Source organism: Muscardinus avellanarius (genome assembly GCF_963383645.1).
Source record: "Muscardinus avellanarius genome assembly, chromosome: 10".
In the NCBI taxonomy this organism is placed as follows: Eukaryota; Metazoa; Chordata; class Mammalia; order Rodentia; family Gliridae; genus Muscardinus; species Muscardinus avellanarius.
Genome location: NC_137796.1, coordinates 18,186,552 through 18,214,479, shown reverse-complemented (window position 1 = coordinate 18,214,479; position 27,928 = coordinate 18,186,552). Strand labels below are relative to the sequence as shown.

At 54.7% G+C, this 27,928-nt stretch overlaps 1 protein-coding gene across 2 annotated transcripts; it reads right to left on the bottom strand.

The window, feature by feature from the left end:
• Window positions 1-182: 182 nt before the first annotated feature.
• Window positions 183-27,928, bottom strand: SLC12A4 (solute carrier family 12 member 4; the record flags this gene model as incomplete). 2 transcript variants are annotated; one of them, XM_080704492.1, is made up of 24 exons in its annotated part: window positions 183-274; window positions 394-527; window positions 670-854; window positions 1,365-1,472; window positions 1,552-1,683; window positions 1,767-1,936; window positions 2,041-2,236; window positions 2,486-2,654; window positions 3,299-3,403; window positions 4,834-4,953; window positions 5,229-5,327; window positions 7,236-7,354; window positions 7,584-7,758; window positions 8,093-8,150; window positions 8,418-8,516; window positions 8,595-8,759; window positions 9,288-9,502; window positions 9,634-9,875; window positions 12,101-12,231; window positions 14,003-14,057; window positions 14,134-14,280; window positions 18,844-18,975; window positions 20,939-21,033; window positions 27,814-27,928. In XM_080704492.1, 24 exons carry the CDS (start codon window positions 27,926-27,928, stop codon window positions 183-185), a joined length of 3,258 nt encoding a protein of 1,085 aa, XP_080560618.1. The 2 variants fall into 2 exon arrangements, with proteins under 2 accessions (XP_080560618.1, XP_080560619.1); XM_080704493.1 differs by having other exon boundaries at window positions 1,570-1,683.

The window sequence follows — 27,928 nt, the reverse complement described above, 5'->3', positions numbered from 1 at the left end:
CTTCTGCAGCCTCGGGCAGGCCTTCTGGGGTACTGAGGGGGAAGTCCCCGAACCGCCCTAGGTCCCAGAGCACCGCAGGTCCTTCTCATTGCCAGGAGACTAGCAAAGCAGGACTGGCAGGTTGGTGCTGGGGCGCTAGCCGTTGCCCTGGACACCCTACTCCAGGCCACGGGGCACAGAGCTCAGGAGTAGATGGTGATGACCTCACGGCCACCACCACGCACCAAGAGCACCCGCTCAAGGCCCTCAGTCAGCACCTCAAGGAACTCCATGTCTGCGGGGACTCAGGTCAAGGAGGCAGCAGGATCGAGGGCCCGAGTCCCCAAGGAGGGGAACTCCTGGCCCAACCGTATGTTGTCCACCTCCGCCCGCCCGCCCCTCACAAAGGGATACAGTTCTCATCACCCTCGCTGTTCTTGGGCGGGCCGGGCATGTTGAGTAGGACCAGGCGGGCATCGTGGGAGCGTGTGACGATGACTTCATTCAGCTTCACGGCAGTGTGCATGCGCCGCACATTGGATTGGTCCCTGCATGTAATGCAACCGGTCACAGGCCACAGGGAAGCAGAATTTAGCCAGGAAGCCTCCATCACAGGCCCACCAACATGGCTTCGGTGCCCCACCCCCAACCTGGCCCCCAGATACACTGGGTCTGTTTCACTGCACTCACGGTTTAATGTGCACCAGCTCCCGGAAGTTTTCGGGGGCACGGCTGGGGTCCCAGGGCTCAGCCATGTACTTGTCCCGGGTCCATGTCATCTGGATCTTGTCAGCTCCTGCTGCTGACTCGTCTTCCTCATCCGAGTAGAGGCTTTCTAGGCGCAGGGCTGAGTGCCTGTCTTTGACAAGCTGGGCCTGCATACAGAGGAGGTAGCCTCAGTGCTGCAAAAAGGGAGGCCCGAGCCGGGCGTGGTGCGTACGCTTGTAATCCCAGCATTCGGGAGGCTGAGGCAGGAGGATGGTGGTTCGTGGCCAGCCTCGGTTACTCAGTGAGGCCCTTTGCAACTCGGTGAGACCCTGTTTCAAAATAAAGAATAAAATATAGGGCTGGGGGTGTAGCTCAAAAGTAGAATGCCCCTGGGTTCCATCTCCAGGACTGAAAAAAAAAAAAAGAAAGAAAGAAAAGAGGCCCGCCTGGCCTGCCAACACCTGCCTCCAAGAACGGGCACTGGCTCATGTGGAATGGGATGAGTCATTCTGTTTGCAGTACTGGGGCCTGAACCCAGGGGCACTCTACCATTGACCCGTATACCCAGTCTCATTTTATTCTGAGACCAGGGTGAGTCATTCGGATGCCTCATCTGAAGGCGTCACCAGGGGCCTGACCCGCTACCACCCCCGGCCTGCCCCATCTAGGCCACTGACTTCGCGCTCCCGCTCAGTCTTGGTCAGCCGCATCTGCCGCAGCATCTGGGACCGCTGCTCCATCATCAGGGTGCGCTCGTAGGTATAGGCAGAGATGTCGCTGTTGTGCTGGGGAGAGGGGAGGCTGTGAGGCCCAGGCCGCGCGGCACTCGGCATCTGCAGGGCCAGGGTGGGGCCGGCAGCTCACCATCTCCACCACCTCCACCTCCGCCTCCAGGCGGAGGTGGTACAGGAAGACAGCCAGGTCCTTCTTCATTTGGATGCTGTTGTCGTCCATCTGGGCCACCGTGAAGATGCGCATCCGGCACTTCCTCCACACCTGTGGCGAGGGAGCAGGCGTGCGCTGGTCACAGCGGCCCTACGGGGCCGGCCGTTCTCCCGCAGGCCCACCCGCCGGCCCACCTTGTGCTGGCGCAGCAGGAAGGGCAGGAGCATGAGCATGCCACCGTCATGCACGATCCACCACACGTCGATGTGGCCCTCCAGGTAGCGCTCATGGTTGCTGGGGTAGAAGGCGATGTTCTTGGGCACGAGCAGGGCCAGGTGGGCAGCTGTGGTGCAGCGCACCGTGTCTGGGGAGGAGGAGCGCTGCTGACCGCCGGCCTGGGACCCTCCGGCCTCTGCCACCTCACTTGGCCCTGGCCCCAGCCCCATCGGGTGCCGGCCCCTCACACACCAATAAAGGTCTTCCAGGCACGTGGGTCCTCACTCTGTCGCCAGCCGTAGGGCCAACCCAGCACCACGGAGTTATGCCTCATGCCGCCCAGGCCGCAAGACTGGATGAGGTGGGCCAGCCCCTCACGCACCTTGCTGGCCACCACTACCTGGCAGAAGCCCTTCACTTTCTCAATCTCCATCATGTTCTTGATCGTCTGTGGGGAACATAGGAGCGTCAGAACCTAAGGCTACCCGCATCCCCTCTGTTGAGCCCTAATCACGGAGCCAGCAGCCCACCCAGAGGCCAGGTTTTAAAAATGGGGCAGCTAAGCCACGTTGCTCCAGCTCCCAGGTGGCAGCAGAGCTATCTACCTGGCTGGCCAGGCACGGTCCCCTCCCCTCGTGCCTGCAGCAGACCAGACACCAATGGTCTGGCTCAGATCTCCCCCAGCCCCCACGGGCACCTGCTCGGCAGCCTGGGCCTCGCCATAGTTCTCCAAGAAGCTGCCCTGGATGACCGAGCCGACGATCGTCAGGCCCTTGCCAGCCTTAAGCTGGGAGGCAAAGGTGAGGAGCCGAGGGTACTTCACGTGAAGGTCCTCGTCCAGCTTCAGCAGCACCAGGAGCTGAGGCCTGCAGGGCCAGACGGGGACAGCCTGAAACCAGGGCCAGGCCTCGCAGGAAGCCCCGCCTTTACATCACGTCTCAGAACCCCACAGATCTGGGTAGCCTGGATCCAAGGGCTCAACAAGTAGGAGGGGCCGAAAACCACACACGGGGGATCTGCATTAGGGGGGAGTCCCTCTTTTTTTTTTTTTTTGGTACCAGTGATTGAACTTGGGGCATTCTGCCTCTAAGCCATACCCCAGTCCTCCTCCTTTTTATTTTTGGTGTGTGTGGTACTGGGGATTGAACCCAGGGACAGTCTACCTCTAAGCTACATACCCAGCACTTTTTAAAAAAATTTTCATTCTGAAACAACAGAGTCTCACTAGGTGGCTCAGGGCCTCACTAAGTTGCTAATGCTGGCTGCAAACCTGTGATCTTCCTGTCTCAGACTTTCAAGTTCTGGGATTACAGGATGCGCCATCACGCCTGGCCTGTTTTTCACTTTGAAAAAGGGTCTCCTTAAATTGGTGAGGGTCTTCCCGTCTCAGCCTCCCAAGTACTGGGACTACAAAGGTGCACAGCTGACCTGGCCCCTCCTGGCCCTCCCACCCTCATAGTAATCCCTAAAACCCTCCAGATACCCAATGCCAGTCTTGGTGTGAACTTACCGCCAGTTCTTGGTGTGAGGAGGCCCCTCTTCCAGTCTCAGCAGTGCGTAGCGGGCGGCACTCAGGGACAGGCCTCGGATCCCATCACCCCACTCCTTCTCAGCCCTGCAGATGCCACCAGGGACAGTGATGCCCTGGCCCCACCCAGGGGCTTCACTTTTCTTGTCTTTCTTTCTCCTTCCCTCCGTGTGTATGTGTGTGTGTGTGTGTTACTGGGGACTGAACCCAGGGGCATTCTTTCTTATTTTAATTTAGAAACAGGGTCTCACTAGGTTGATGAGAACCTTTTTTTTTTTTTTTTTTTTTTTTTTGCGTTACCAGGATGGAACCCAGGGGCATTCTACTACTGAGCTCTACCCCCAACCTTATTATTATTATTATTATTATTATTATTAATTATTATTATTATTATTATTGTACTGGGGGTGGAACCCAGAGGCTCTTCTACCTCCAGGCTACACTTCCAGACCTATTTTCTATTTTTTATTTGGAAACAGGGTCTCACTAAGTTGCTGAGAGCCTCACTAAGTAGCTGAGGCTGGCTTTGAACCTGTGCGATCCTCCTGTCTCAGCCTCTCAAACGCTGCGATTACAAGCATGCGCCACCACACCCAGCCAACCCTATTTTTAAAATTAATTAATTAAGGTCCAGCGTGGTGGTGCATGCTTGTAATCCCTGCGCTTGGGAGGTGGAGACAGGAGGATCGTGCTGGTTTGAAGCCAGCCCCACTGGCTTAAAAGACCCTATTTCCAAAAATAAAAAGTATAAAATAGGTCTGGGAGTGTAGCCCAGAGGTAGAAGGGCTTCCAGGAACCCCAGTAATACCACCAAAAAAAATTAATTAATTAATTAAATTCTTTTTGTGGTGCAGGGGATGGAACCCTGGGACATTCTAGCTACGAGCTCCACCTCCAGCCCTATTTTTTATTCCTTATTTTGAAACAGGGTCTCACTAAGTTACAGAGGGCCTCACTAAGTAGCTAAGCTGGCCATGAACCCTCATCCTCCTGTCTCAATCTCCCAAGTACTGGGATTACAAGAATGTACCACCACACCTGGCTCCCAGCCCTATTTTTTATTCTTCATTTTGAAACAAGGTCTCACTAAGTTGTGGAGGGTCTCACTAAAGAGCTGAGGCTGTCCTCAAATCACGATTCTCCTGTCTCAGCCTCCCAAGGACTGTGATTACAGGCCTGTGCCACTGCAGCTAGGTTTTTGTTTTTGTTTTTGTTTTTGTTTTGTGGAGCTAGGGATTAAACAACCTAGGGCCTCACATATACAAAGCAAATGCTCTAACACTACGCTGCGCCCCAACCCCTCACCCAGGGCAGCCTCTTGGAGAAGGGCTGGGGTCTCCATCTACATGAATGGGGGGTAGTGGCAGGGCCTGAGTCACAGCCCCCAGGCCTGCTGCCCATGGTGCAGAGCAAAGGTGGCCCCACTCTCTCCACAACCCAACATCCAGTCCTCCCGCTAGCTAGGCACCTCGGGGCGGCACGGCTGTTGGCAGAGCCTGGCAGCGGCCTCCACTCACCCTTGGTACTCGATGTACTTGTAGATCATGCCTGCGATGAGCATGGCGACCAGAGCATAGTACCAGGAGGAGATAAACATGAGGGCCAGGCAGAGGCTCATGCCCAGGAAGGATAGCGCCCTAGGCCAGAGTGGGGGGGGGCAGATCAGGGCAAGACTGGTAGGGCCCAGGCTACAGCCCATCCCATGCCCTGGCACCCCGGTGTGGCCCAAGTCATAAGCTGGGTGCAAAAAGTAGGTCACGGGCCACCCCCACCCCACCCCCTCTCCCCACCATGGCGTTGCATCAGGAGCAACTGCCGCCCACGAAAATCAAACCTCACCCAGAATGGGGCTCCCGGCCTCCCCAAAGGCTCCGTGGCAGGGGACCTGGCACAGGGCCCAGCTGGCACTCACCAGTGATAGTACTTGAACCGGGGCCGCCAGTTGGGGGTCCTCAGGAGGGTCTGCACCGCACAGGCCAGGTTCACAAACAGGTAACACATGAGAAAGAACCTGCAGCACAGGCAGAGGCTGGTCCAGGGCCGCCTCCTTGGGACCTCTGGGTGCCTCCCGTCAGCCCGGCCCTGCCCTGCACGGGCTCCGTCAAGTCTTCCTAACCCCACAGCGCCCGCCCCCACAGCCTGGTGCAAATGGGACTGCTGCAGAGAGGGTGCCCTGGGCACCAGGTGGCACCGGGTGGGCAAGCGTTCCCTGGCAGAGGGGGCAGCAGGGGTGCAGCCTGGGCACAGCCAGCGCACAGCTAGAACAGGATGGTGACCAGGGATGGCAAGTGCTGAGCAGTCTGGAGAAGGCCGGGTGACACTCGGGGCTCGCAGGATGACAGGTTAGAAGCTGTCACACATGTGGGGAGGCGGAGCAAAGCAGGGGACACTGTGCATGTGCTGAGTGAGATTGGAGGAGCTGCGGGCGTGGAGCCTGGGACTCGGCAAGGCTGACCCTGGGAAGGTAGTCGAGGCTGAGGGAGGGGCGCCAACCTCCACTCTCAGCTGAAGGGAGGGGGACTCCTGAGAGGTATGTGGGAATAGGGGCCCCCACAAAGGGGAGGTCCCATCTGCGGCCAGTAGAGCCAGGACAAAGGCTGAGCTATGTCCTCTGGCCTGGGCAAGGCGGGGTCACCACTCAGAAGACTGCGGTAAGAACAGTGAGAGGTGTGGGCTTCTGCAAGGGACAGGCTGCCCTGGGGGCACAGAGCCCAAGGCCAGCAGGCCTGGCCGTGGCTTGGGGGAGAGGCTGCTGGGGGAAGGGGAACTGTCAGGTCTGCACACTGAGCAGGCAGTGAAGGGCAGGCCCTTCATAACCATAAGCAAAGCTGGGCGTACAGGCCTCTAATTCCAGTACTGGGAGGCTGAGACGGGATTGCAGGTTTGAGGCCCGCCTCAGCAACCTACTTGAGAGACCTTGTCTCAAATTAGAAAGGGTTGGAGGTATAGTTTGAAAGTAGAATGCTCCTGGGTTCAATAAACAGTACCAAAAAAAAAAAAAAAAAGCCAGGAGTGGTGGCATATGCTTATAATCCCAGTATTTGGGAGGCTGAGATAGGAGGATCGTGGTTCACGGATAGCCTCAGCTACTTAGTGAGGCCCTCCGCAATTCAGTGAGACCTTGTTTCAAAATAAAGAATAAAAAATTGGGCAGGGGGTGTAGCTTGGAGGTCAAATGCCTCTGGGTTCCATCCCCAGACCAGCAAAAAAAAAAAAAAAAAAAAAAAAGAAAAGAAAACAAGGAAAGACCATAGACCATCAGCTGTGGAGCTGAATGTTGACAATCCCAACACGGGCAGAGTGAACACAGCAACCAAAGTTCTGCTCAGGGATCCCTGGGAACCGCCGTGTGCCAATCACCTACAAGGCACGGGCACACTCGTTTGCCCAGGTGCTTCCAGAACCATAAAAGCAAACTACTTTTTCTGGGTGTGGTGGCACGTGCCTGTAATCCTAGGACTTGGGAGGATGAGACAAGAGGATCACAGGTTTGAAGGCAGCCTCAGGAACTTAGTGAGACCCCCAGCAAAATAAAAACCGAAAAGGGCCAGGGGTGCATCTTAGAGGTAGAATGCCCCAATAGCAAAAAAAAAAAAAAAAAAAAAAAAAAAGCAAAACAACTTTCAAAATGATGGATGGAAGAGTGGTGGTTTCAAGACTCAAGGGCCCCGGTGCTTGCCCTGTCCAGGGTGGGGGTCTGCCGGCCCCTGCGCTGAGGAGTCTCTCATAGCAGGGGTGGGGTGGGCTCCCCTTTCGCTCTGTGTAGGAGCACTCTAGCGTCTTAATGCTGGGGAAGATGAGCTCTGCCAAGCAGCATTGCTCCGCAGCCCGCCGCACCCCCAGCTGCACACCTGACACTGGACAAGGTCGCGGAAGGTGCTGGGACCCCCAAGGCCACCCCTGCCCTGCCCCGGCTCACATGGACAGAATGGGGGCCACCATGTCAAGGGAGGCGATGAGGATGCCCAGCTCGGCGATGAGCGCGGTCAGGAGGAGTGCCCACGTCGGCTCACCATTTGCTTTCCCATGGCCGAACACCTGCAGGCACCAGGGAAGGAGTCGGTCCTGCCACCCGCTCCCACAGCCTGGGCTACATCGTCCCTGGGCCCCGCGGGGGCTCGGCCGCCCCACGCCTACGCCTATGAGGGGCCAGTTTCCTTGAGTCCACTCTGCTTTGGGTGAGTGTAGACAGGCCATGAGGATTCGGGCTTGAGCAGCTCTGCCGACAGCCGGCAGGGCCAGACCCAGGAGAGCAGAGGCAGCTCACCCGGAGGAAGGGAATGATGTTGTCCTTGGCGATGGCCTGCAACAGGCGAGGCGCCCCCGTGAGGCTCTGCAGTCCAGCACCACAGGTAGAGAAGAAAGAGCCGACGACGATGACCCAGGGCGAAGGCCAGGCCAACGTGCCCACCACCAGGTTCCTGCTGACGCCGTCACCGTACCTGCAGGGGCCGGGCTCAGACCATGCTGCGGGCAGGGAGCCCCGCGCGCACTGGCTGGGGCTGCCCAGAGGGAGGGACACCCAGAAGGGAGGCCCAGGGGGCAGGCAGAGCTTGGTCGTTAGTAGAGAAGGCCACCTGCTAGCCCCTATCCCTTAATTCTGGCCCCTCATCCCAGCCCCGAGCCTGATGTCACCAGGTCCCAGAGGGGCCTGAGCCGCCTGGTGGCAGAGACCACCACTGGTAACCAGCAGCCCAAGGAGATACACAGGGCCAGGGCCAGGGCCAGGGCCGCAGAGGCTGAGCCGTCACTACAGCGAGGGTGCAGCTCACTCACTTGTCCCGGAGCACCACACCCTCGATGCAGGCGCCAAAGAGGACCACGCTGCTGAAGTCTGCGCAGGGTCAAGGAAGCTAGGCGTCCACTGAGCTGCTGCAAGCCCACGCCTTCCCCACACGGGACCCCAGGGTTGCTTGCTTCATTCAGCCTCAGTCTGCACAGCCAAGGGCTCTGAGGTCTTGCACACACGCCCCCACCCCAGCGCAGGCAGGCACGCAAAGGGGCCGGGTGCCTGTGCACACGTGTGTGGCGCGCCTGCGCATACCCACTGGAGAGACTCAGCACGCAAGTGTCCTGCCTGCTGCAGGCTGGGGAAGGATACACACAAGTGAGGTGGTAACGATGGCCAGGATGGTCCCCACGGGGATGGACTTCTGGGCATCACGGAGGTCCCCGGAGCGGTTTGAGCCAGCCATGATGCCTCCAAAAGCAGAAGAGACTCCCTCAGCGGCTCCCCAGAACTAGGGGCAGGCCGGGCGGGCGGGCGAGAGGGGCTCACCTGTTACGGAGGGGAAGAAGATGCCGACGAGCACGGTGAAGGAGGTGGCGATGTCAGCCACCACGTACAGGGGCAGGCTCTCCTTCAGGCCAAGGGCCTCTGTGGAGGGCAGCCCGCGCTTCTCCACCACCTCGCCCTTCTCCAGGTAGGCGCTCCACAGGTTTTCTGCAGGGGCAGCAGCAGCAGCATCACCACCGCAGCTCCGCCGGCCTCCCTAGGGGAGCTGGGGCAGCCGCGTCAGAGGCTGAAGACGCGGGGAAGCTCAGGGGACTTTGGGGACAGCTTCAGGGCAGTGGTGACGGTGTCTGCCACAGGGCTGCTCCAGCCACAAGGAGGCTGTCCAGCTAGAAGTCTGGCTGATCCGTCATCAGCCTGAGCCCACCACTGCCGGCCTCCCAGACAGAGGCCCTTTATGGCTCCGGTGGGAACATCCCCAGGCGGCATCAGAGGCGGGTGGCCGGGGAGGAGGGGCTGCCAGAACGTTGCAGGGGCTGCTGCAGGCCTGGGATGCTAGCCAGAGGCTCCGGTCACCCAAAACCCAGCTTCCAAGAGCCAGGCCGAGAGGACACTGCCGAGCTGGGAAGGCAGCCAGGCCTGGCCCTTTCCCGAGCTGGCCACACAAGGCCGGCTCTGTGCTCTGCTCTCCTGCTCAGCCTGTGGGCTCAGGGACAGGAAGACAGAGGGAGGACCCACCCTGGAGCACACCAGCAGCTGCCCCGGGGATGCCGGAGATCTCCGTCACATTGTTGAGCAGGAAGTAGGGGTCACAGGAGTCAGTAGTAAGGTTGGGGCTATGGCAGAAGAAACTCCACAACTGGGTGGCCACGGTCTCATTGTCCACCACAGCTGTCTTGGCACAGACATCAAACTGGTCCCGGGACAGGGTCCTGTTGCCAAGCATGCACACCCTGTGGGGATGGAAGCACGGCCTCTGCTCAGATGGAGGCCCCAGCCCACTCCTGCCCTGCAGTCTCGGGGACCCGGGCACTGAAGGCTGTTTAGTTGGCGGGGAGGTCGAGGCAATGCTGTGTTTACTTACGGAAACACGGGTGGGTCAAAAATAGACTTGATGCCCCCAGCATAGATGGACAGGATGGAGACGATCACACAGGCCAGGAAGAGCGAGGCAAATTTGTTCACATACTTGACACCAACGAACACCACGAGGGTCATGAGAGTCAGAAAAATGGTCCCGTACACCCGCATATTGTTCAAGGTGGCGCTCGAAGTGTCATGAGAGCCTGACGGGTAAAAAATGGCGGCTGGTGGGGCAATGTACGTCTGAAACAAGAAGACAGATATGGAGGGTTCAATCTTCCTATGTGAAGGGTGGAACCTGTCTTTTTTGGTTTGGTTTGGTTTTTTGTGGTACTGGGGGTGGAACCCAGGGGCTATACTCCCAGACCTATTTCTATTTTATTTGGAAACAGGGTCTCACTAAGTTGCTGAGAGCCTCACTAAGTAGCTGAGGCTGGCTTCAAATCTGCACAGTCCTCCTGTCTTAGCCTCCCAAGCACGGGGATTACAAGCGTGCATCACCACGCCCGGTTTGGTTTTGTTTTTAAATGTGATTCCAATTATATAAATGGAAGCAAATCCATAGAGACACACAGCAGAGTGCAGCTGCTGAGGGCTGGGGGGATGGAAAGTGACAAGGAATGGGTTTCTTTGTTTTGTTTTTGGTACTAGGGATGGAACCCAGGGGCATTCTACCTCTGAGCTACACTCTCAGCCCCTTTTTTTTCCCCCCCAGTACTTGGGATATAATCCAGGGGCATTCTACCTCTGAGCTACACCCCCAGCCCTGTTTTTTATTCTTTATTTTGAAACAAGGTCTCACTAAGTTGCAAAAGGCCTCACTAAGTAGTAGCTGAGGCTGTCTGCGAACTGTGACTCTCCTGTCTCAGCCTCCCAAATGCTGGGATTACAAGCGTGCGCCACCATGCCTGGCTCTCAGCCCTTTTTAGTTTTTACTTTGCAATGGAGTCTCACAAAGTTATGAGACTAGCCTCAAATTTGTAGTCTTCCTGCCAGCCTCCTAAGTACTAGGATTATAGGTGTTCACCACCACGCCTGGATATGATGTTTCTTCTGGAATGACAAAATGTTCAAAAATTGATTGTGGTGATGGCTATAACCCTGTGAATATATTAAAAAACCAATGAATTTCTGGGCGTGGCGGCGAATTCTTGTAATCGCAGTACTTGGGAGGCTGAGACAGGAAGATCATTCAGGTTCAAAGCCAGCCTTGGCAAATTAGTGAGGCTCTAAGCAACCTAGTGAGACCCTAATTCCAAATAAGAAATAAAATTGGGCTGAGGGTATTGCTTGGAGGTAGAATGCCTCTGGGTCCGATCCCCAGTGCCATTAAAAAAAAAAAAGAAAAAAAGAAAAAGAAAAAGCCACGCATGGTGGCACATACCTGTAATCCCAGTACTTGGGAGGCTGAGATAGAAGGATTAAAGGTTCAAAGCCAGCCACAGCAACTTAGGCTGTCAGCAACTTAGAGAGATACTGTTTTTAAATAAAAATAAAATAGGTCTGGGGGTGCAGCTCAGAGGTAGAATGGTCCTGGGTTAATTCCAGCATTACAAAGGGGAGAAAGAAAAAAACGAAAAGAAAAAAAAAAAAAAAAACAACAAAAGAAAGGCTTTAGACACGGAATAGCAGAAAGGCCAAAGTGGAACAGTTTGAGCAACAAAATAAATACGGGGAGTGTTGGATTATAACCAATAACCCGTAGAACAAAATAAATATCCCAAAGTCCATATAATTACATGGCCTTATGTAAATAAATATAATGGAAAGAAAAGGACACATTTCCATACAGAAGAATTTTAAATAATAAATGTAGAAGAAATATGAGAAATAGAAAACAAATTTTAAAAAACTAGAAGATTGAGGTACAAGATCCATGCTCTAGGCAGGGGAGCAGGAGGCAGGAATAGTTGGGCAGTCCCTCTAGGTATCTCCTGCCTTCCCAGGTGGGGCACCCTCACCCGGTGCTCCCCACAGCCCCTCTACCTCTTCTGCCACCGGCCCAGGCAGTTCAGGGGCCAGGGGAGCTGTGTCTGAGACGGCGGCCGTGGGGCTCGGGGAGGCCTGACCTCCAGACCGCAACCCGTGGCTGCTCACTAACTCAGGGATGAGAAGCCGGATCTGAAGGCGCCGGGGGAGAGCTGGCCGGAGCCCACCCAAGTCCAGGAAGCGGCCTCTGTGTCACCACCAAGATCTGTCACTCAGCTAAATACAGCAGTTGGTGGACTCCCTGCCATGTCTGAAACCGTGCCCGGCAGATGAAACACCCAGGCCAGGTGAAGCAGCCAGGCCTCTTTCCTGTCCCACCAAAATAGCACCGGGTAGTGGGGAGACTGGCCTGAGCCTAGATCCCTCTCTCCAGGTCTCCCATGTATGAGCCCAGACCCTGGCACGGACAGCCGGGGCCTTCTGTGTGGAGTCCAAAGGACTACACGTGACTGGAGCTGACGGGGCAGAGCCTGACTCACCAGCAAGATCTCGATGGCCCCCAGGATGTACATGGCTGCTGCAAATGTTGTTCCCAGGTAGAAGCACAGGCCCACAGCGCCTCCAAACTCTGGCCCCAGTGACCGGGAGATCATGAAATAGGAGCCTCCAGCTACAGCAGAGAAAGTGCACACGGGTCAAGCTTGGTTCTTCTTCAAGGGGTCTCCCCATGACAAGCTCTCACAACTGCCCAAAAGGACCAGAACGGCGTTTCCGTTTTCGAGATCAGGGCAGGATCCATGTGTTGTCCAGTGTTTTGGCTCTGGGGGCAGCACAGACCCGCCACCCGGTGGGTGTCCACAGCTAGCTAGCTCTTCTGCCCTGAGTGGGTGCTTTCATTTGACTCTAACATCCCTGGCAAGACTTACAGAGTCAATGCTGGGCTCCAGGGTGGCAAAGGGGCAGGGAAAGGAGATCCTATGGTGCTGACTGCACCTGCTGCTCATAAAAGCTCTCCGGTGAAAATCTGGGCATAAGCCAGGCATGGTGGTGCACACTTATAATCCCCGCGCTTGGGAGGCTGAGACGGGAGGATCGCACGGGTTGAAAGCCAGCCTCAGCTACTTAGTGAGACTTTCAGCAACTTAGTGAGACCCTGTTTCCAAATAAAATATAAAAAAGGTCTGGGAGTATAGCCCGGAGGTAGAAAGCCTCTGGGTTCCACCCCCAGTACCACCAAAAAAAAAAAAAAAAAAAGAAAAGAAAGAAAGAAAATCTGGACATAAGAATCAAGACACCTGAAAAAAAATTGGGCATGGTGGTGCACACTTATAATCCCAGTACCAGGGAAGCTGAAACAGGAGGATCACAGGTTCACAGCCAGGCCTTGGGAATTTAATGAGGCTCTCAGCAACTTATAAAGACTTTGTTTCCAATTAATAAAATAAAAAGGGCTGGGGGTGTAGCTTGAAGGTAGAATGCCCCTGGGTTCAATCACTAGTAATGCAAACAAACACCAGCTAGGCATGGTGCCACATGCCTATAATCCTGGTACTTGGGGGGCTAAGATGGGAGGATTGCAGGTTTGAAACCAGCTTCTACAACTTAGACCCCATTTCAACATAATAAATAAAAAGGGATGGTGGTGTCGCCCAAAGGTAGAATGCCTCTGGGTTTATTAATTCCAGTACCAAAAAAACAAAAAACAAAACAAACAAACAAAAAAACCAAGAACCTGGGTGCATGCCTGTAATCCTAATACTTGGTTTGGGAGGCTAAGATGAGAGCATCACAGGTTCAAAGCCAGCCTCAGCAACTTAGCAAGACCATGTTTCCAAATAAAACACAAAATAGGGCTGGGGGTACAGCTCAGAGGTAGAATGCCCCTGGGTTCAATCCCCAGTACCACAAAATAAATAAATAAAATGACAACAAAAACAACAAAGAAATATTTGCAGCATTTAGAAAACACACACGTGTTTTGGTATCTATATACACATACATATCTGGAAAGGAGAAATTACATGTACATGTTATTCACATATATCTACACACACACACACACACACACACACACACACACACACACACACACACGGAGAGAGATATCAATAATTTATGAGATGCTAATACCATATGCCAAAAGGCTAACCGTAATAAACTTAGCACGATGGGGCTATGAACGCTTTCAGTTCTCTGGTCTGTCTTTCTGCCCTTTTGAACCCACTTATGGTAAATGCAACGCTGCCCTTCACGGGGGAGTGTGTCTGACTTTTACACTGACAAACACAGCTGCAGTCTCACAGCCGGTCCAGCGGGGAGGCTCCCAAACGGCAGCGCCATCCTGGAGGCAGGGCCGGGGACCCCAACAGAGAAGTGTGTGGGCGACTGGCGGTTCCCTGACAGCGCGAGGCAGCTCCGGGCCCATGTCCTGCCCCACTCACCTGGAACCACGCCGTTGGTGGCGATGGCGCTCATGGAGATAGCCGTCAGCAGGGTCTGTGGAAGGAGGCCTGGTCAGCAGCTCAGCCCGGAGGGCTCCGTGGGCGACCACAGCCCCGGCCCCCGTACTCACACAGCAGCAGCAGATGAGCACGATGAGGAGGGCCTGCAGCACCCCCGCCGTCCCCACCATCCAGGTCAGCCGCAGGAAGAGGATGACCCCAAAGATATTCTGCAGGCAGGGCAGGTACACCCCCATGAGGGTGCCCATGCTGGGCGCCTGTGTTGGCAGGAAGGGAGGAGCACAGAGCATCAGAGGGGCACCGCCGAAGGCACTCAGGGATCCCTCACCTGCAGGGGGCCTGGGAGCATGGGAGGCGGGACGGTGCCTAGCCCATCTCGATTTCTTATTCATTTACTTTTTGGTACCAGGGATTGAACCCAGGGGCGTTCTACCTCCAAGCTAAACGCCCAGGCCTTTTAATTTTTAAATAGTCTAAGCTGGGCATGGTGATACACGCTTGTAATTCCAGCATTCATGATGCCGAGACAGGAGGACCGCAGGTTTGCAGACAGTCTCAGCTACTTAGTGAGGCTCTTTGCAACTCTGAGACCCTGTTTCAAAATAAAGAATAAAAGCCGGGCGTGGTGGAGCATGCTTGTAATCCCCGCGCTTGGGAGGCTGAGACAGGAGGATTGCACAGGTTCGAAGCCAGCCCCAGCTATTTAGTGAGGCTCTCAGAAATTTAGTGAGACCCTGTTTCCAACTAAAATATAAAAAAGGTTTGAGAGTATAGCCTGGAGGTAGAAAGCCTCTGGGTTCCACCCCCAGTACCACCAAAAATAAATAAATAAATAAAATTAAAATCAAAATAAAGAATAAAAAATAGGGCTGGGGGCTGTAGCTCAGAGGTAAAATGTCCCTGGATTCCATTCCCAGTACCACAATCTCACACACACACACACACACACACACACACACACACACACACACACACACACAAAAACCCTTTTATTTTTAAACAGGCTCTCACTAGTTTAATGAGAGTGTCACTATTTGTTGAGGCTGTTCTTGAACCGCTAACTGCGTATGATGGTACATGCCGGTAATCTCAGTACTTGGGAGGCTGAGACAGGAGGACTAGAAACTTGAGGCTAGACTTAGCAACTTAGTGGAATCCTGTTTTAAAACAAAACATAAGCCAGGCATGGTGGCACACGCTTATAATCCTAGTACTTGGGAGGCTGAGACAGGAGGATCACAGGTTCGAGGACAGTCTCAGCAAGAAATGGACTCTCATCAACCTAGGGAGACCCTGTTTCCAAATAAAAATAAAATAGGGGTGGGGATACAGCTTAGAGGTAGAATGCCCATGGGTTCAATCCCCAGTGCCACAAAATAAGTAAATAAATAAATAGCGCTGGAGTTAGACTGCCCCTGGGTTCAATCCCTAATATCACACACACACACACACACACACACAAAAAAAAAAAAAAAAAAAAAAAAAAAAAAAAGGAAAGACACTGTCCCTGTCCTTCACCCTCTTCCATCCCCCATTCTAGTCCAGGTGCACATGGAGTCCTGCTCAGTCTACCCCACCCCACCCCCACCGCCCTGCGACTGGTGGCCTGCCTCGTCCCAGCCTGAGTTCCTGGGCCTGGGGCAGGACACCCAGGGCACTGGGCAGCACCCTCCCAGGTTTACCAACCTCCACACTCCAGCCCACTTGGGGCAGGTCTCTGAAAACCAGCTCAATCTCATCATCCCTGTTGAGACCCTGTGCTGTCCTGCAATCCAGCATGTGGTGCGTGGTCCAGGCGCCTTGGCTTGGGCCTCCATCAACTTCACTGATGCCATCAGCTCCCCAGCATGGGGCTCCCTCTCAGCCTCCGAGCCCAGGCCGTGCTAGGCCGCCAAGGAGGGCTGGCCTTGCCTCGTGCCTAGCAAGCCCTCTAGTGAAGCCTCCCGGGGCTGTGACTGTCACCTCTTCCAGGAGGCTGCGTGGAGCTGGTTCTCCGCTGGCATTCCCTCAGCCTGAGACGCCCTTCCGTGACAGCGACTGTTACGGTCACCATAACCACCAGTTCACTGGGGTGTCTTAGGATCATCCCAGGATAGACTTGGCTCATTTCCTGTTCTACCACTAGCAGGCCCTGGAGGTCTCCAAAAGGTGGCCCTGAGCCTAAAGAGTGGTGCCTTGGAAGGCTCTGGACATCCTACTGGGCAAGCCTGTGAAGAGGAGCGAGGTGAGGCCAGGGGCAGGCGAGGAAGGCAGAACACACAGACCCAGCAAAACATCTCAGCACTCGAAGGTGAGCAGGAACTGTAAACCTGGGGTGGGGAGAGCCGTAGGGCCACAGGACCCTCCTGAAGGGTTGGGCCTAGGGCAGGGTCTGCGAGTAGCTAAAGGACCTTGGAAGGGCCTGGGCAGGAACCTTCCTCACGCTGTTCTGACAGTGCAGTGCAGGGGAGATTCTCCTCATCTGGGCTCTGTCCCAGCCCTTCTCAGGGGATGCCACCCACTGGAGAGTGGCAGCAAGAGTTCCCAGCCCCAACCCCTTCCTCGGCTGAGTCACGCCAAGCAAAGGGCACTGTGGGAAAGGGCAGGGCCGGAAATGCTTGCTACATCCCCAAATAACCTCTGGCAGCCTCGGAAGGTCAGTGGGCCAGGGCCCGAGCAGCTGCCAGGGAGAAGCTGCCTCTGGTCTCAGCACCGCCGGGCTGGAGGCCCACCCTTCCGGCTTCAGGCCTTTTCTGAGGCTCCTGGCCGAGCTGCCCTGGTTGTGGCCCACAGCTCCCTCACTTCCTGGTGACTCCCTGTAGACTCCACCAGGTTCCTCCTTCTTCCATGGAAAAGCCACTGGGGTCAGGACCGCAGCCCTCCTCTCACAAGGAGCAGGGGTGCAGTTCCCCCGCAAGGATCCTACCACCCACAGTGGGCAGCAACCTTAGAAGTCAGGACCTCTCCTATGGGCTGGGGTGGCCAGAGACCGCCACAGTTCTCTGCTATCTTTAGTTCAGAACATGCCGACAAAATCACAACCAGCTGTTAAGAGTGGGGGCTGGGTCTGTGCAACCTCCCGGTACCAGCTGCCCTCCCTGAAGAGTGGGCAGTCCACTCCTGGGAGGGCCAGGTCAAGGGTGCATTTCAGCTTGGTTGGCCCTGTCTCCTGGACCCATCCCAGCAAGGCCCAGATTTCACAAGCAGGCTGTGACCTGGAACTCTTGCTACTCCCAGCGAAGGGTTCCTTTTGCTTGTGCCGACCTCCGAGGAGCTAGGAGAAACCCTAACTCCTTCCAAACAGAGCCATTTCCCAAACCTCCGGGAGGAGGTAAGGAGGGAGGGCCCCTTACCTCCAAACTCGAAATGTAGACGAAATCCTCAGCCTTCAATTAAACTGAGGCCCACCACACAGAGGAGCTGAGCAAAGATGTAAAAGTCCTACAGAGAGAGGAGGCCAGCCAGACACGGTGGTGCATGCCTGTAAGCCCAGTACCGGGGAGGCAGACAGGAGGACCACAGGTTTGAGGACAGCCTTAGCAACGTAGCAAGATTCTCACCATCCTAGCAAGATCTTGTTTCAACAACAGCAGCAACAACAAAAATAGTAATCCCAGTACTGGGGAGGCTGACACAGGAGAATTTCAGGTTTGAGAACAGCCTCAGCAAGTAGGGAGACTCTCATCAACCTAGCAAGACCCTATTTCAAATAAAAATAACAAGAGGGGTATAGCTCAGAGGTAGAATACCTCTGGTCTCAGTTCCCAGCACCACACACAAAAAAGGGCTGGGAGTGTAGCTCAGAGGTAGAATGCCCCTGAATTCAACCCCCAGCACCATAATAAAAATAAAAAAAAAAAGAAAGAAAAAAAAGGAGAGAGAGAGGTGGGCTAAAGGATCAGAGGCCTGGAAATGACCAGGCAATGAGGCCAGGAGAGGGACAGGGAAGCTTTACAAAGAAGCACATGTGTCTTACCCTGGTGCTCAAACAACCCAGGGGCTTTTTTTCTTTTCTTTTCAGTACTGGGGATGGAACCAAGGGGTATTCTACCTCCAAGCTACACCCCAGCCTATTGTTTATTCTTTATTTTGAAACAGGGTCTCACTGAGTTGCAAAGGGCCTCACTAAGTAGCTGAGGCTGTCCGCAAACGGTGATCCTGTCTCAGCCTCCCAAATGCTGGGATTACAAACGTGCGCCACCACGCCCCACCACTGGATTTTTTGTGTGTGTGGTACTGGGGATGGAACCCAGGGGTTTTCTACCTCCAGGTTACACCCCCGGCCCTATTTTTTATTCTTCAATTTGATACAGGGCCTAAGTAAGTTGCTGAGGCTGGCTGAGAGCCTGCGATCTTCCTGTCTCAGGCTCCCAAGTACTGGGATAATAGACATGTGCCATCATGCCCAGCTACGCACTGTCATTTCTAAGGGCCTCTGTAGCCCTCAGCTCCCCTCAGGAACTCCTTAGGTCTCCCTTTGAATCCTCATATCTCTCTCTCTCTCTCTCTCTCTCTCTCTCTCTCTCTCTCATCCTGCAGATTGAACCCAGGGGCATTCTACCTGAGTTACACCCTCAGTCCTTTTTTACTTCCTATTTTGAAGCAGGGTCTCACTAACTTGCTGAGGCTGGTCTTGAACTTGCAATTCTCCTATGTCAGCCGCCCAAGTACTGAGATTACAGGCCTGTGTCAATCTTCCTTCAAGCCCCTTAAAGCCCGAGTTGCTCAGCGCCCGTCTACTATGCTCACCATACCCGGCTCCCACGCATCCTGGCGTGCTCACCGCCACGTGGGGAAGCGGTTGATTCCACGGCGCCCGTCAGCCCAGCCGACCAGCTCACCTTGGCTGCTCTCCGGCGGGGTCCTTCCCCGCTCTCAGCTTCCTCATGTTCCTTGGCACCCTGGCTGAGGTTGGTGTAACTGACGAGCTTGCCCAAAAGAGATGATACCTTCGGGCGGATGTCCAGCTCCTCCTGTAAACAGAGCCACGGGGCGAGATGGCATCGGGCCAGGCCGGCGTCAGGCCACCTATATGTGGCCAGAAGCCTGGCTCCTGGCTCTGTCCCAAGCCCCAAGGCAGGCCTGGGCCTGATCCCAGCTCTCGCTTGGGGAAGCCCTAGTCAGCCAACTGGGCAGGTGTGGGCGCCACACCCCAGCATTCAAAGACCCAGCCCAGCGGCTGCTTCTCTCTGCCCCGCCTTGGCTGCAATCACTGCCAGCTCATTTGTGAAAAGCACCCGCCTCAGGGCAGAAGAAGGCCAGCCGGCAGACTGTACTTGCGCTACCTCACCACCTCCCAGCTATGGCTGGGCCTCTGGGACTCACATCTACCCTGAATACCCCCACCCAAATGCCACCCTGGAAAAGCCAGGTGTGGCGGTGCCTGCCTGTAATCCCAGTACTTGCGAGGCTAAGACAGGAGGATCACAGGTTCCAGGCCAGCCTCAGCAAGCAGTGAGACTCTCATCAACCTACCAAGACCCTATTTCAAAATAAAAATAAAAACAGGGCTGGGGGGGTGTAGTTCCAAGGTAGAATGTCCCTTGGTTCAATCTCTAGCTCTAAAAAAAAAAAGAAAAGAAAAGAAAAGAGCTGGGCGTGGTGGCACATGCTTGTAATCCCAGAATTGGGAGGCTGAGACAGAAGGACTGCGCAGGTTTGAAGCCAGCCTCAGCTACTTAGTGAGGCTCTCAGCAACTTAGTGAGACCCTGTTTCCAAATAAAATATAAAATAGGTCTGGGAGTATAGCCCAGAGGTAGAAAGCCCCTAAGTTCCACCCCAGTACCACCATACCACAAAAAAAAAAAAAAAAAGATAAAAGGAAAGAAAAAGGACAAGCGTGGTGGAACATGCCAACATGCCTGTAATCCCAGTGTTTCGGTGGCTGGGACGAGAGAATTGCAGGTTTAAAGCCACGCTCAGCAACTTAGTGAGGTCTCAGCAAGTTAGTGAGGTCCTGTTTCCAAATTAAAATAGGGCTGGGAGTATGCCTAGTCCAGAGGCAGAAGGCCCCTGGGTTCCATACCTAGTACCACAGAAAGAAAGGAAAGAAAGAAAGAAAGGAAGGAAGGAAGGAAGGAAGGAAGGAAGGCAGGCAGGCAGGCCGGCCACCCTGGTCACCTCAAGGAACCAAGGAAGACAAGGAAGGATGCCCAGGAGAAGTAAAGTTTCTGCCCAAGCTCTGACCTTCCTGGATGGTCTCTCCCAGCCCTGATGCCTGTGAATAACCACCTCCACCCCCAACGTGGGGTGCTGGCCCCATACTCCGTCCTCAGATGGGCCAGGTCTCCACCCCAGCGGGGTCTTCCCTGCACCTGCCTCCACCCACCTCTTGCCCAAATGTAGCCTCTCTATCAGCCCCTCTCTGACGCCACACCCAGGGAGGCCGGCTGGGAGCGGGGCGTGAAGACGCACATCCTTTGGGCTTATGGAGAGCGAGAAGCTTGCGTGTTTCAGCCCTGGCAGCTGAATAATGCGGATTCGAGTTTAGCAGCCTAAACCTCGTCTTACACTCAGACCTCCTTTCTTAGCTAGAGTCTGGAAAGGATAATATTCAAGTTCAGAGGCAGGAACTTGGGAGGGAGGTAGATACTCCACCAGGCCTCCATTTATTAGAGGGGCAGAGTTGCCAGAGCCAACCAAGAAAGATAAGGAAGAGTCCACAGGACAGTCGCAGGAAGGAGTCCCAGGAGTGGAGGGAAAGAGACAGTTCTGAGGGGTGGTCAACTTGCTGGGGCTTCAAGGAAGGCACAGCTGAGTAGCCCCAGAGGCAGCGAAGGGATGGGCTGTGAGCGGCCTCTGGGAAAGGAGTTTCAGTCTGAAGGGCCACAGAAGGACCACAGCCTGGCTGCGAAGGGAGCCTGCCTGCCTGGCTGAGAGGCCCCTGGCAGGCCTCCACCTGCCACACCTGCGGCCCAGAATGGCTCCTCAGCTACCTCAAACAGTGCCAGGTTCCGGTCATAGTAGTCACTTCCTCTGGAAGCCTCCGAGGGGCACAGAAAAGGGCTGCTCTCTCTGTGGTTGCCTGGTCCTGTGGAGAGAGAAGGAAAGAATCCCAGTTAGGGGCGGCCTCTGGGCAGCCACACCGTAGCCCTCCCCAAAGGGCCAGCTCCCAAATCATCCTCTCCAGAGAACATTCTGGAAGTTGTTGGTGGTGACGGCGCAGGCCTGCTATCCCAGAACATGGGAGGTTGAGGCAGAAGGATTGCAGGTTCAAGGATAGGGCAGTAACTAAGGGAGACCCTGTTTCAACATAAAATAGGGCTGTAGGTATGGCTCGCAGAACCACACACAGACACACACAAATAAAACACTTTGGCAGACACAGATTTAAGAGGCTGGGCCTCCTTGAGGAACCAGAGTAGCCCTGGAGAAGCCAGCAACCAAAAGTCAGCCCATCTTTCTCCATAGTGGGGGGAGGACATAGGTGTGCCCTGGTGACAGGGCAGGGCCTGGCATCCTCGGCTTATTTCCTTTCCCTCCATATCTGGAGCACCCAGTGTCCCAGGCACCCAGGCCTCAGTGTCCTCAGGCACCGCCTGCTGGCTGCCTCCCAAACAGATGAAGCCACAGAGAATGCCTTCCGCTGCCATAGCCAGCAGGGGTCCTGCCAGCCGCCCCACCATGCACTGTGCGGAGGTGCCCTAGAGGGCAACCCAGGGCACACGGGAGGCGGGGTCAGCCCAAGATGCTGGAGGGTGCAGAAGTGGGCTCAAGCAGCTGCTTGGGGTAGGGCTGTTGGGTGGCTGGGTCTTAGATTAAGTAGGGTAGAAAAGTGGGGGTGTAGTCAGGCGCGGTGGCACAAGCCTGTAATCCCAGTACTTGAGAGGCTGAGACAGGAGGATCACAGGTTCGAGGCCAGTGAGCAGTAACAGTGAGATGCTATTTCGAGGAAAAAAAAGGGGTTGGATGTGCAGCTCAGAGGTAGAATGCCCCAGTTCAATCCTCAGTAACACACACACACACACACACACACACACACACACACACACACACACACACACAGGACTGGGGATGTAGCTCAGTGAGTTTAATTCCCAGCAGTACTCGACAAAGGAAGAAGAAAATATGAGCATGGCTTGCTGTCAGGGCCCCAAATTAGCCTCTTGGTCTGCAGATCCTGCCAGCTTGCACCAGACCAGGTGAGAGGCTGACTCAAGCTTTTACCACCCCTCAGCTCCAAGGAAACCTGCAGAAGGCAGCGAAATGCACTTTTTTTTTTTTTTTTTTGGTAAGCCTGTCTCCACTCCCAACACTTAACTGCCTTCTCTGGCCTCCTATCATTCATACTTTTCCTGTGTTTTACAGTTGTCTCTTGGGAGCTCAGATTTGTGACAGAGCTCAGATTTGTGGCATTCTCAGCTTCCCCCAGAGCAAGCAGAAGGTGCCAAGCACTCCTTTTCTAGAAGCCAAGCACCCCGCCCCGAGGCAGCCTGGGGGCCACTGCACTGACTCAAGGTCTCACAGCCAACAGGAAGCAAAGCCACCAGTGGAGTTGGATGGCAGTGGTATGCAGTTTTGAGGACAGATGCCCCAGCATGATGTCCCAAGATGGAGGTGGCAAGAGAAATGTCATAACCAAGCCAGACCAGTGGTGTGACTGGGCCATGCACGGCCATGACCATCCATCTTTTCTTTTTTTTTTTTTTTGGTGGTACTGGGGTTTCTGGAAGCCCTTCTACCTCCCGGCTACACTCCCAGACCTATTTTATATTTCTTTTATTTGGAAACAGGGTCTCTTAAGCCAGCGAGGCTGGCTCCGAACCAGCGCGATCCTCCTGTCTCAGCCTCCCAAGCGCGGGGATTACAAGCGTGCGCCACCACGCCCGGCTTGACCATCCATCTTTTCTGTTTAAACAGGGCCTAGCCGGGCAGGGTGGCACATGCTTGTAATCCTAGTACTTGGGAGGCTGAGACAGGAGGATCGCAGGTTTGAGGACGGCTTCAGCAATTTAAGTGAAGCTCTCAGCAATCTAATGAGATCTTGTTTCCAAATAAGAAATAAAATCGGTCTGGGGGTGTAACTCAAAGGTAGAATGCCTCTGGGTTCAATTCCCAGTACCAAAAAGAAAATAGGAAACCAGGGCCCAACTCGTGTCTCTTGTTTGCAGCTGAGAATGTTGTCTGATGCATCCTCTTCCCTCTGAAACATCCTCTTGTTATCAGTGTGTGGTTTTAATGTGGCTTCTCTGAACCCACAACCACTTAACAGCTGCTGCACTGCACAATGGGGATGGAATCCAGGAGCATTTTGCCTCCAAGCTACACCCCTAGCCCTATTTTTTATTCTTTATTTTGAAACAGGGTCTCACTGAGTTGCAAAGGGCCTCACCAGGCAGTAGCTGAGGCTGTCTTCAAACCGCAATCCTCCAGTCTCAGCCTCCCAAATGCTGAGATTATACTTCACCCAGCTCGCAACTGCTGCACGATGGACGCTTTATTACTCAAGGAGACTGTGTGCAGGAAAAGTGTGCCCGTGACAATTTCCAGGGCAGTCAGCTCTTCCTTCCCCTTGCATGTGACAGCAGTACATCTTCCCCGCGGCTTATTCAGTAACCTGAACTAGCTAAGTGGACCGAGCATCTCAGGCTCACGTCCAATGACTACATCTGGGTCAATGCCAATGGCAGGTGCACGTGGCAGTCAGGTCCAGCTGGACCATGTCATGTTGAAGCCCCATGGAGTCATGTATTTCCTCAGACACCGTCACATCCTATGACACTAAAACTTCAATGCTTATTCAGGATCAGAAGTCACACAGAAAATGTGAGAACTCGGTAACACTGCCCTTTGACAGCTCTCCAATAAGAAGCCTCTGAAAATTACTCTTTGTGTGTGCGTGTGGTACTAGATATTAAACTCAGGGGCATTCTACCTCTGAGCCACACTCCAGCCCTATTTTTATGCTTTACTTTGAAGTGGTCTCACTAAGTTGCGGAGGGCCGTATGAGGTTGCCGAGGCTGGACACGAACCTGTGATCCTTCTATCTCCCGAGTACTGGGATTGACAAACAACAACAATAAGAAGTGTCTCCCCCTAAATAAATCAAATTCATTTTGTTTTGTCAGAAAATGGCAGCTGTACAGCTCCATTTACTCATCGTACTTCCCTTTCTGCCTTGGCTGCTAGGAACCTCCGAGCTAAATATGCTCCTTAGATGCAATAGCCAGCTGTCTAATCTGAGTTCTTACTCCTTTCCTCTGCATCCTGGGGGAGGCACTTTTGTTGCAAATTTCTTCTGACCCTTTTATGGAAGTAGATGAGAAATAAATGGTATATCATTCTAAACTTATGCAGTTTAACTTGCCCCACCATTTTCCATTTTGTCCCTCTGAAAATGCACTAGTAAACAGAAAATGTAGATTTGAGCAAATAGCAGCCTGTGGATGGTCCTCCAAGACCCTGATCCCTTGTCCCTTCAGCTATTGTTCCAAGTAACTCTGAGCCCCCACCCCCACCCCTTTACTTGTGGTCCTGGGGATTGAGCCCAGGGGCATTCTACTTCTGAGCTACACCCTCAGTCCTATTTTTAATTTTATTTTATTCTTATTATTTTGCGGTACTAGGGATGGAATTCGGAGGCATTCTACCTCTGAGCTACATCCCCAGCCCTGTTTTTTAAATTATTCTTTATTTTTATTATTATTTATTTATATTTATTATTATTATTTATTTATTTTTTGGTGGTACTGGGGGTGGAACCCCGAGGCTTTTTACCTCTGGGCTATACTCCCAGACCTATTTTATATTTTATTTGGAAACAGGGTCTCACTAAGTTGCTGAGAGCCTCACTAAGTAGCTGAGGCTGGCTTCAAATCTGTGCGATCCTCCTGTCTCAGCCTCCCAAGCGTGGGGATTACAAGTGTGCGCCACCATGCCCAGCTTTATTCTTTATTCTTTATTTTGAAACAGGGTCTCACTGAGTTGTGAAGGGCCTCACTAAGTAGTAGCTGAGGCTTTACTTGAACGGAGATCCTCCTGTTTCAGCCTCCCGAGAATGCTGGGATTACAAGCATGAGCCACCATGCCCAGCTCTATTTATTTTTTTTAATTTCTTAAACAGGGTCTCACTTGGTGATGAGAGTCTTACTACCTGCTGAGGCTTATCCTTGAACCTGTGATCCTTTTGTCTCAGCCTCCCAAATACTGGAGGCACACACCACCACACCTGGCTTGCTCTGAGCCCTTTCTAGAGTTGCTTCTAGTCCTTACAGCAAAATTCCAGTAGGATCATTTACCCTGTTTTAGTGATAAGGAGAGTAAGTCTCAGCTTCAAAGGTGAGGTCATTCAAAGAGAGCCAGACCTAGCTGGTCGTGATGGCTCACCCTTGTAATCCCAGTCCTCTGAAGGCTGAGACAGGAGGGTTGGGGGTTCACAGCCAGCCCCAGCTACTTAGTGAGGCCCTCTGCAACTTAGCATGACCTTGTTTCAAAATCAAAGGAAAAAAAAATAAAGCTGGGGTGTAGCTCAGAGGTAGAATGCCCCTAGGTTCAAGGAACATTCTAGGATGCTGGCTCCTACTCTGACCCCTTAAACAAGGCTAGATCAAGGCAGAACGCAGGGCCCTCACATACCCCCCCCCAAAAAAAAGAATAAAAATAGGGTATAGCTTGGAGAGGAGCGCCAGATCATAGAATAGAAAAGAGGCCTGGAATATGCAATTGGGTGAGGGATTGCACGTCCCAGTCTCTGGGTGTTCAGATGGCCAAAGCCTGGATAGATTCCTGGTCCTCCTCCTGGGTGACCCAGGGTAAAGCATCCTCTCTGTGCTGTCTTGTCCACTGTCCTATGTGTAGACAGTAACGCCTGCCCTTCTGCTACCCAGAGATATTAGAAAACAGACTATCCGCTGCCAGGCACCCAGCAAGCACTTTTTGGAGTTCCCCAGAGCTCTTTTAGGGACGGTTCCCATGGGATTATGGGAATGTGAAATAGTCTAAGCAGTAGCTGGACGTCTGTACTGCCCTCGGCTTTGCTTCGAGCTGCCAATTCTGTCCTCAACTATTCCAAAAATGCCAGGGCAGGTTTGGGCACGCCTGCCAGGCCCAAGCCTCTCAGATACGACCTGAGACCCCCAGTACACCTGAGCATGATCGGGGCCGGGGGCTGTCTATAAGGTGCACAGGTGCCTTCCCACCGGCAACTGTGAGCACACCAGTGGCACTTAGGAATCCAGGTGACCCTCCTGGTCCCTGTGCACAGGGGCATCTGCCTGAAGTGCCCCTCCAGGACCTTCCCAGCCCCAGCTCACAGGCTCGCTGACCCCTAAGAACAGGGGTGTGGGCCTCAAGCTGGGGGCCCCAGAAGGTGGCCCTGGGGTTGACCGGTCCTGTGCCCTCTAAACCTTTGCAGTCCCACCAAGAAGGATCAAAACCACTCACCAGTGTGCAGGGGGTCCCCCATCCTGCAGACACAGCCAAGGTCTCGCTGAAAAGGAGCAAGAGGAGGAGGAGGAGGAGGAGGAGGAGGAGGAGGAGGAGGAGGAGGAGGAAGGGGGAGTGGGAGGAGCTGGCTTAGCCTGGAGGAATTTGGCTGGATCCTGGGGGCCTTCCAGACACCCTGTGAGGGGCCAAGGCAGAGCCAGATGCTCAGCTCAGCGCCTGCCCACTGGTCCAGGCTAATCCCAAGGATGCAGTGCAACCTCTGTGGCCAGAGATCCTCCCAGGCCGGGAGGAGCAGGGATGCTGGCTCCTACTCTGACCCCTTAAACAAGGCTAGACAAGGACAGAACGAAGGGCCCTCACATAGCCAGCAAGCCTGCAAAGCCTCTGCCATGTCCAGCAGTCCGTCCCTCTGTCCTGCACCACCTCCACACATGGCAGTCAGGTGATACCCGCAGCCATCACACTGCCATCAGGCACGGCTCACCTCAGTCCTGTCACCACAGACAGCCCAGAGGTCAAGATCACAAGACCCCACACAGGCCAACACAGGTTTGGGCCAAGTCTATCATGGTCAGTCACAGACATTACAAGCATTTGTCATCAGGAACATCGCCATCCTCATCAGAGACAGCCTGGATGTCAGCAGAGACTGCGGCCAGGAGAACGCGCCAACCTGACCCGGCCTTCAGCGTGATACCCACCGCAGATACACAGCAGCCCCCAGACAGACGGCCGGGGTGGGAGCCTCCCGGGGCAGGAGGGAGAAAGGAGCAGCGGGAAGGGACAGGAGCCCGAAGACAGGAGGTGCTCACCTCCCAGCCCAGCTCTGAGAGTTAAGGCGCTGGAAGGTCCAGTCTGACACCCCCCCCACCACCACCACCACCACCACCACCACCACCACCACCACCACCACCACCACCACCACCACCGAGGCAAGTTACATAACCGCGCCCCCCCTCCCAGCCCTCTTCCTAACTGCGCCAACAGCATCTGTCCCACGGGGAAGTTTGGGAGGATTAAACGAGTTGGTTCACGCAAAGTGCTAGACAAGTCTGGCCCCGTGCGAGCGCTCTCCGGATGCCCACGGCACCGACAAGTCTACGCCGCGGGGGCCAACCGGGGCGACCACGGGCAGGTACCCGGAGCCCCCCCCCTCAGGGCACACCCTCCCCGGCGACCAGGGAGGGGAGAGGGCGCCCCGGGGGCAGAGACACCACCCCAAACCGAGGGTGCGGGCGGGCCAGGGGTGAAGCTGGGGCTCGGCTGCGGCGGGCGGGCCTCCGGGGCGCCACGTCTGCAGCCCCCCCGCGGCCCGGGGGAGGAGCGGGGCCGGGCCGAGCCCGCGCCGGCGCCCGGGGCCGCGGGACCTGCGGGGCCGAGGGCGCCCGCACCCTCGAGGGCGCCCCCGCCGCCCGCCGCGCTCACCGTCCGCGTCCTCGCGCCCGCCGCGCTCGCCGTAGTCCACCCAGCTGAGCCCCTCCAGGTTGTCATAGTCGCCGCGCCGCGGCCCGTCCACCGGCACCACGGTGAAGTGCGGCAT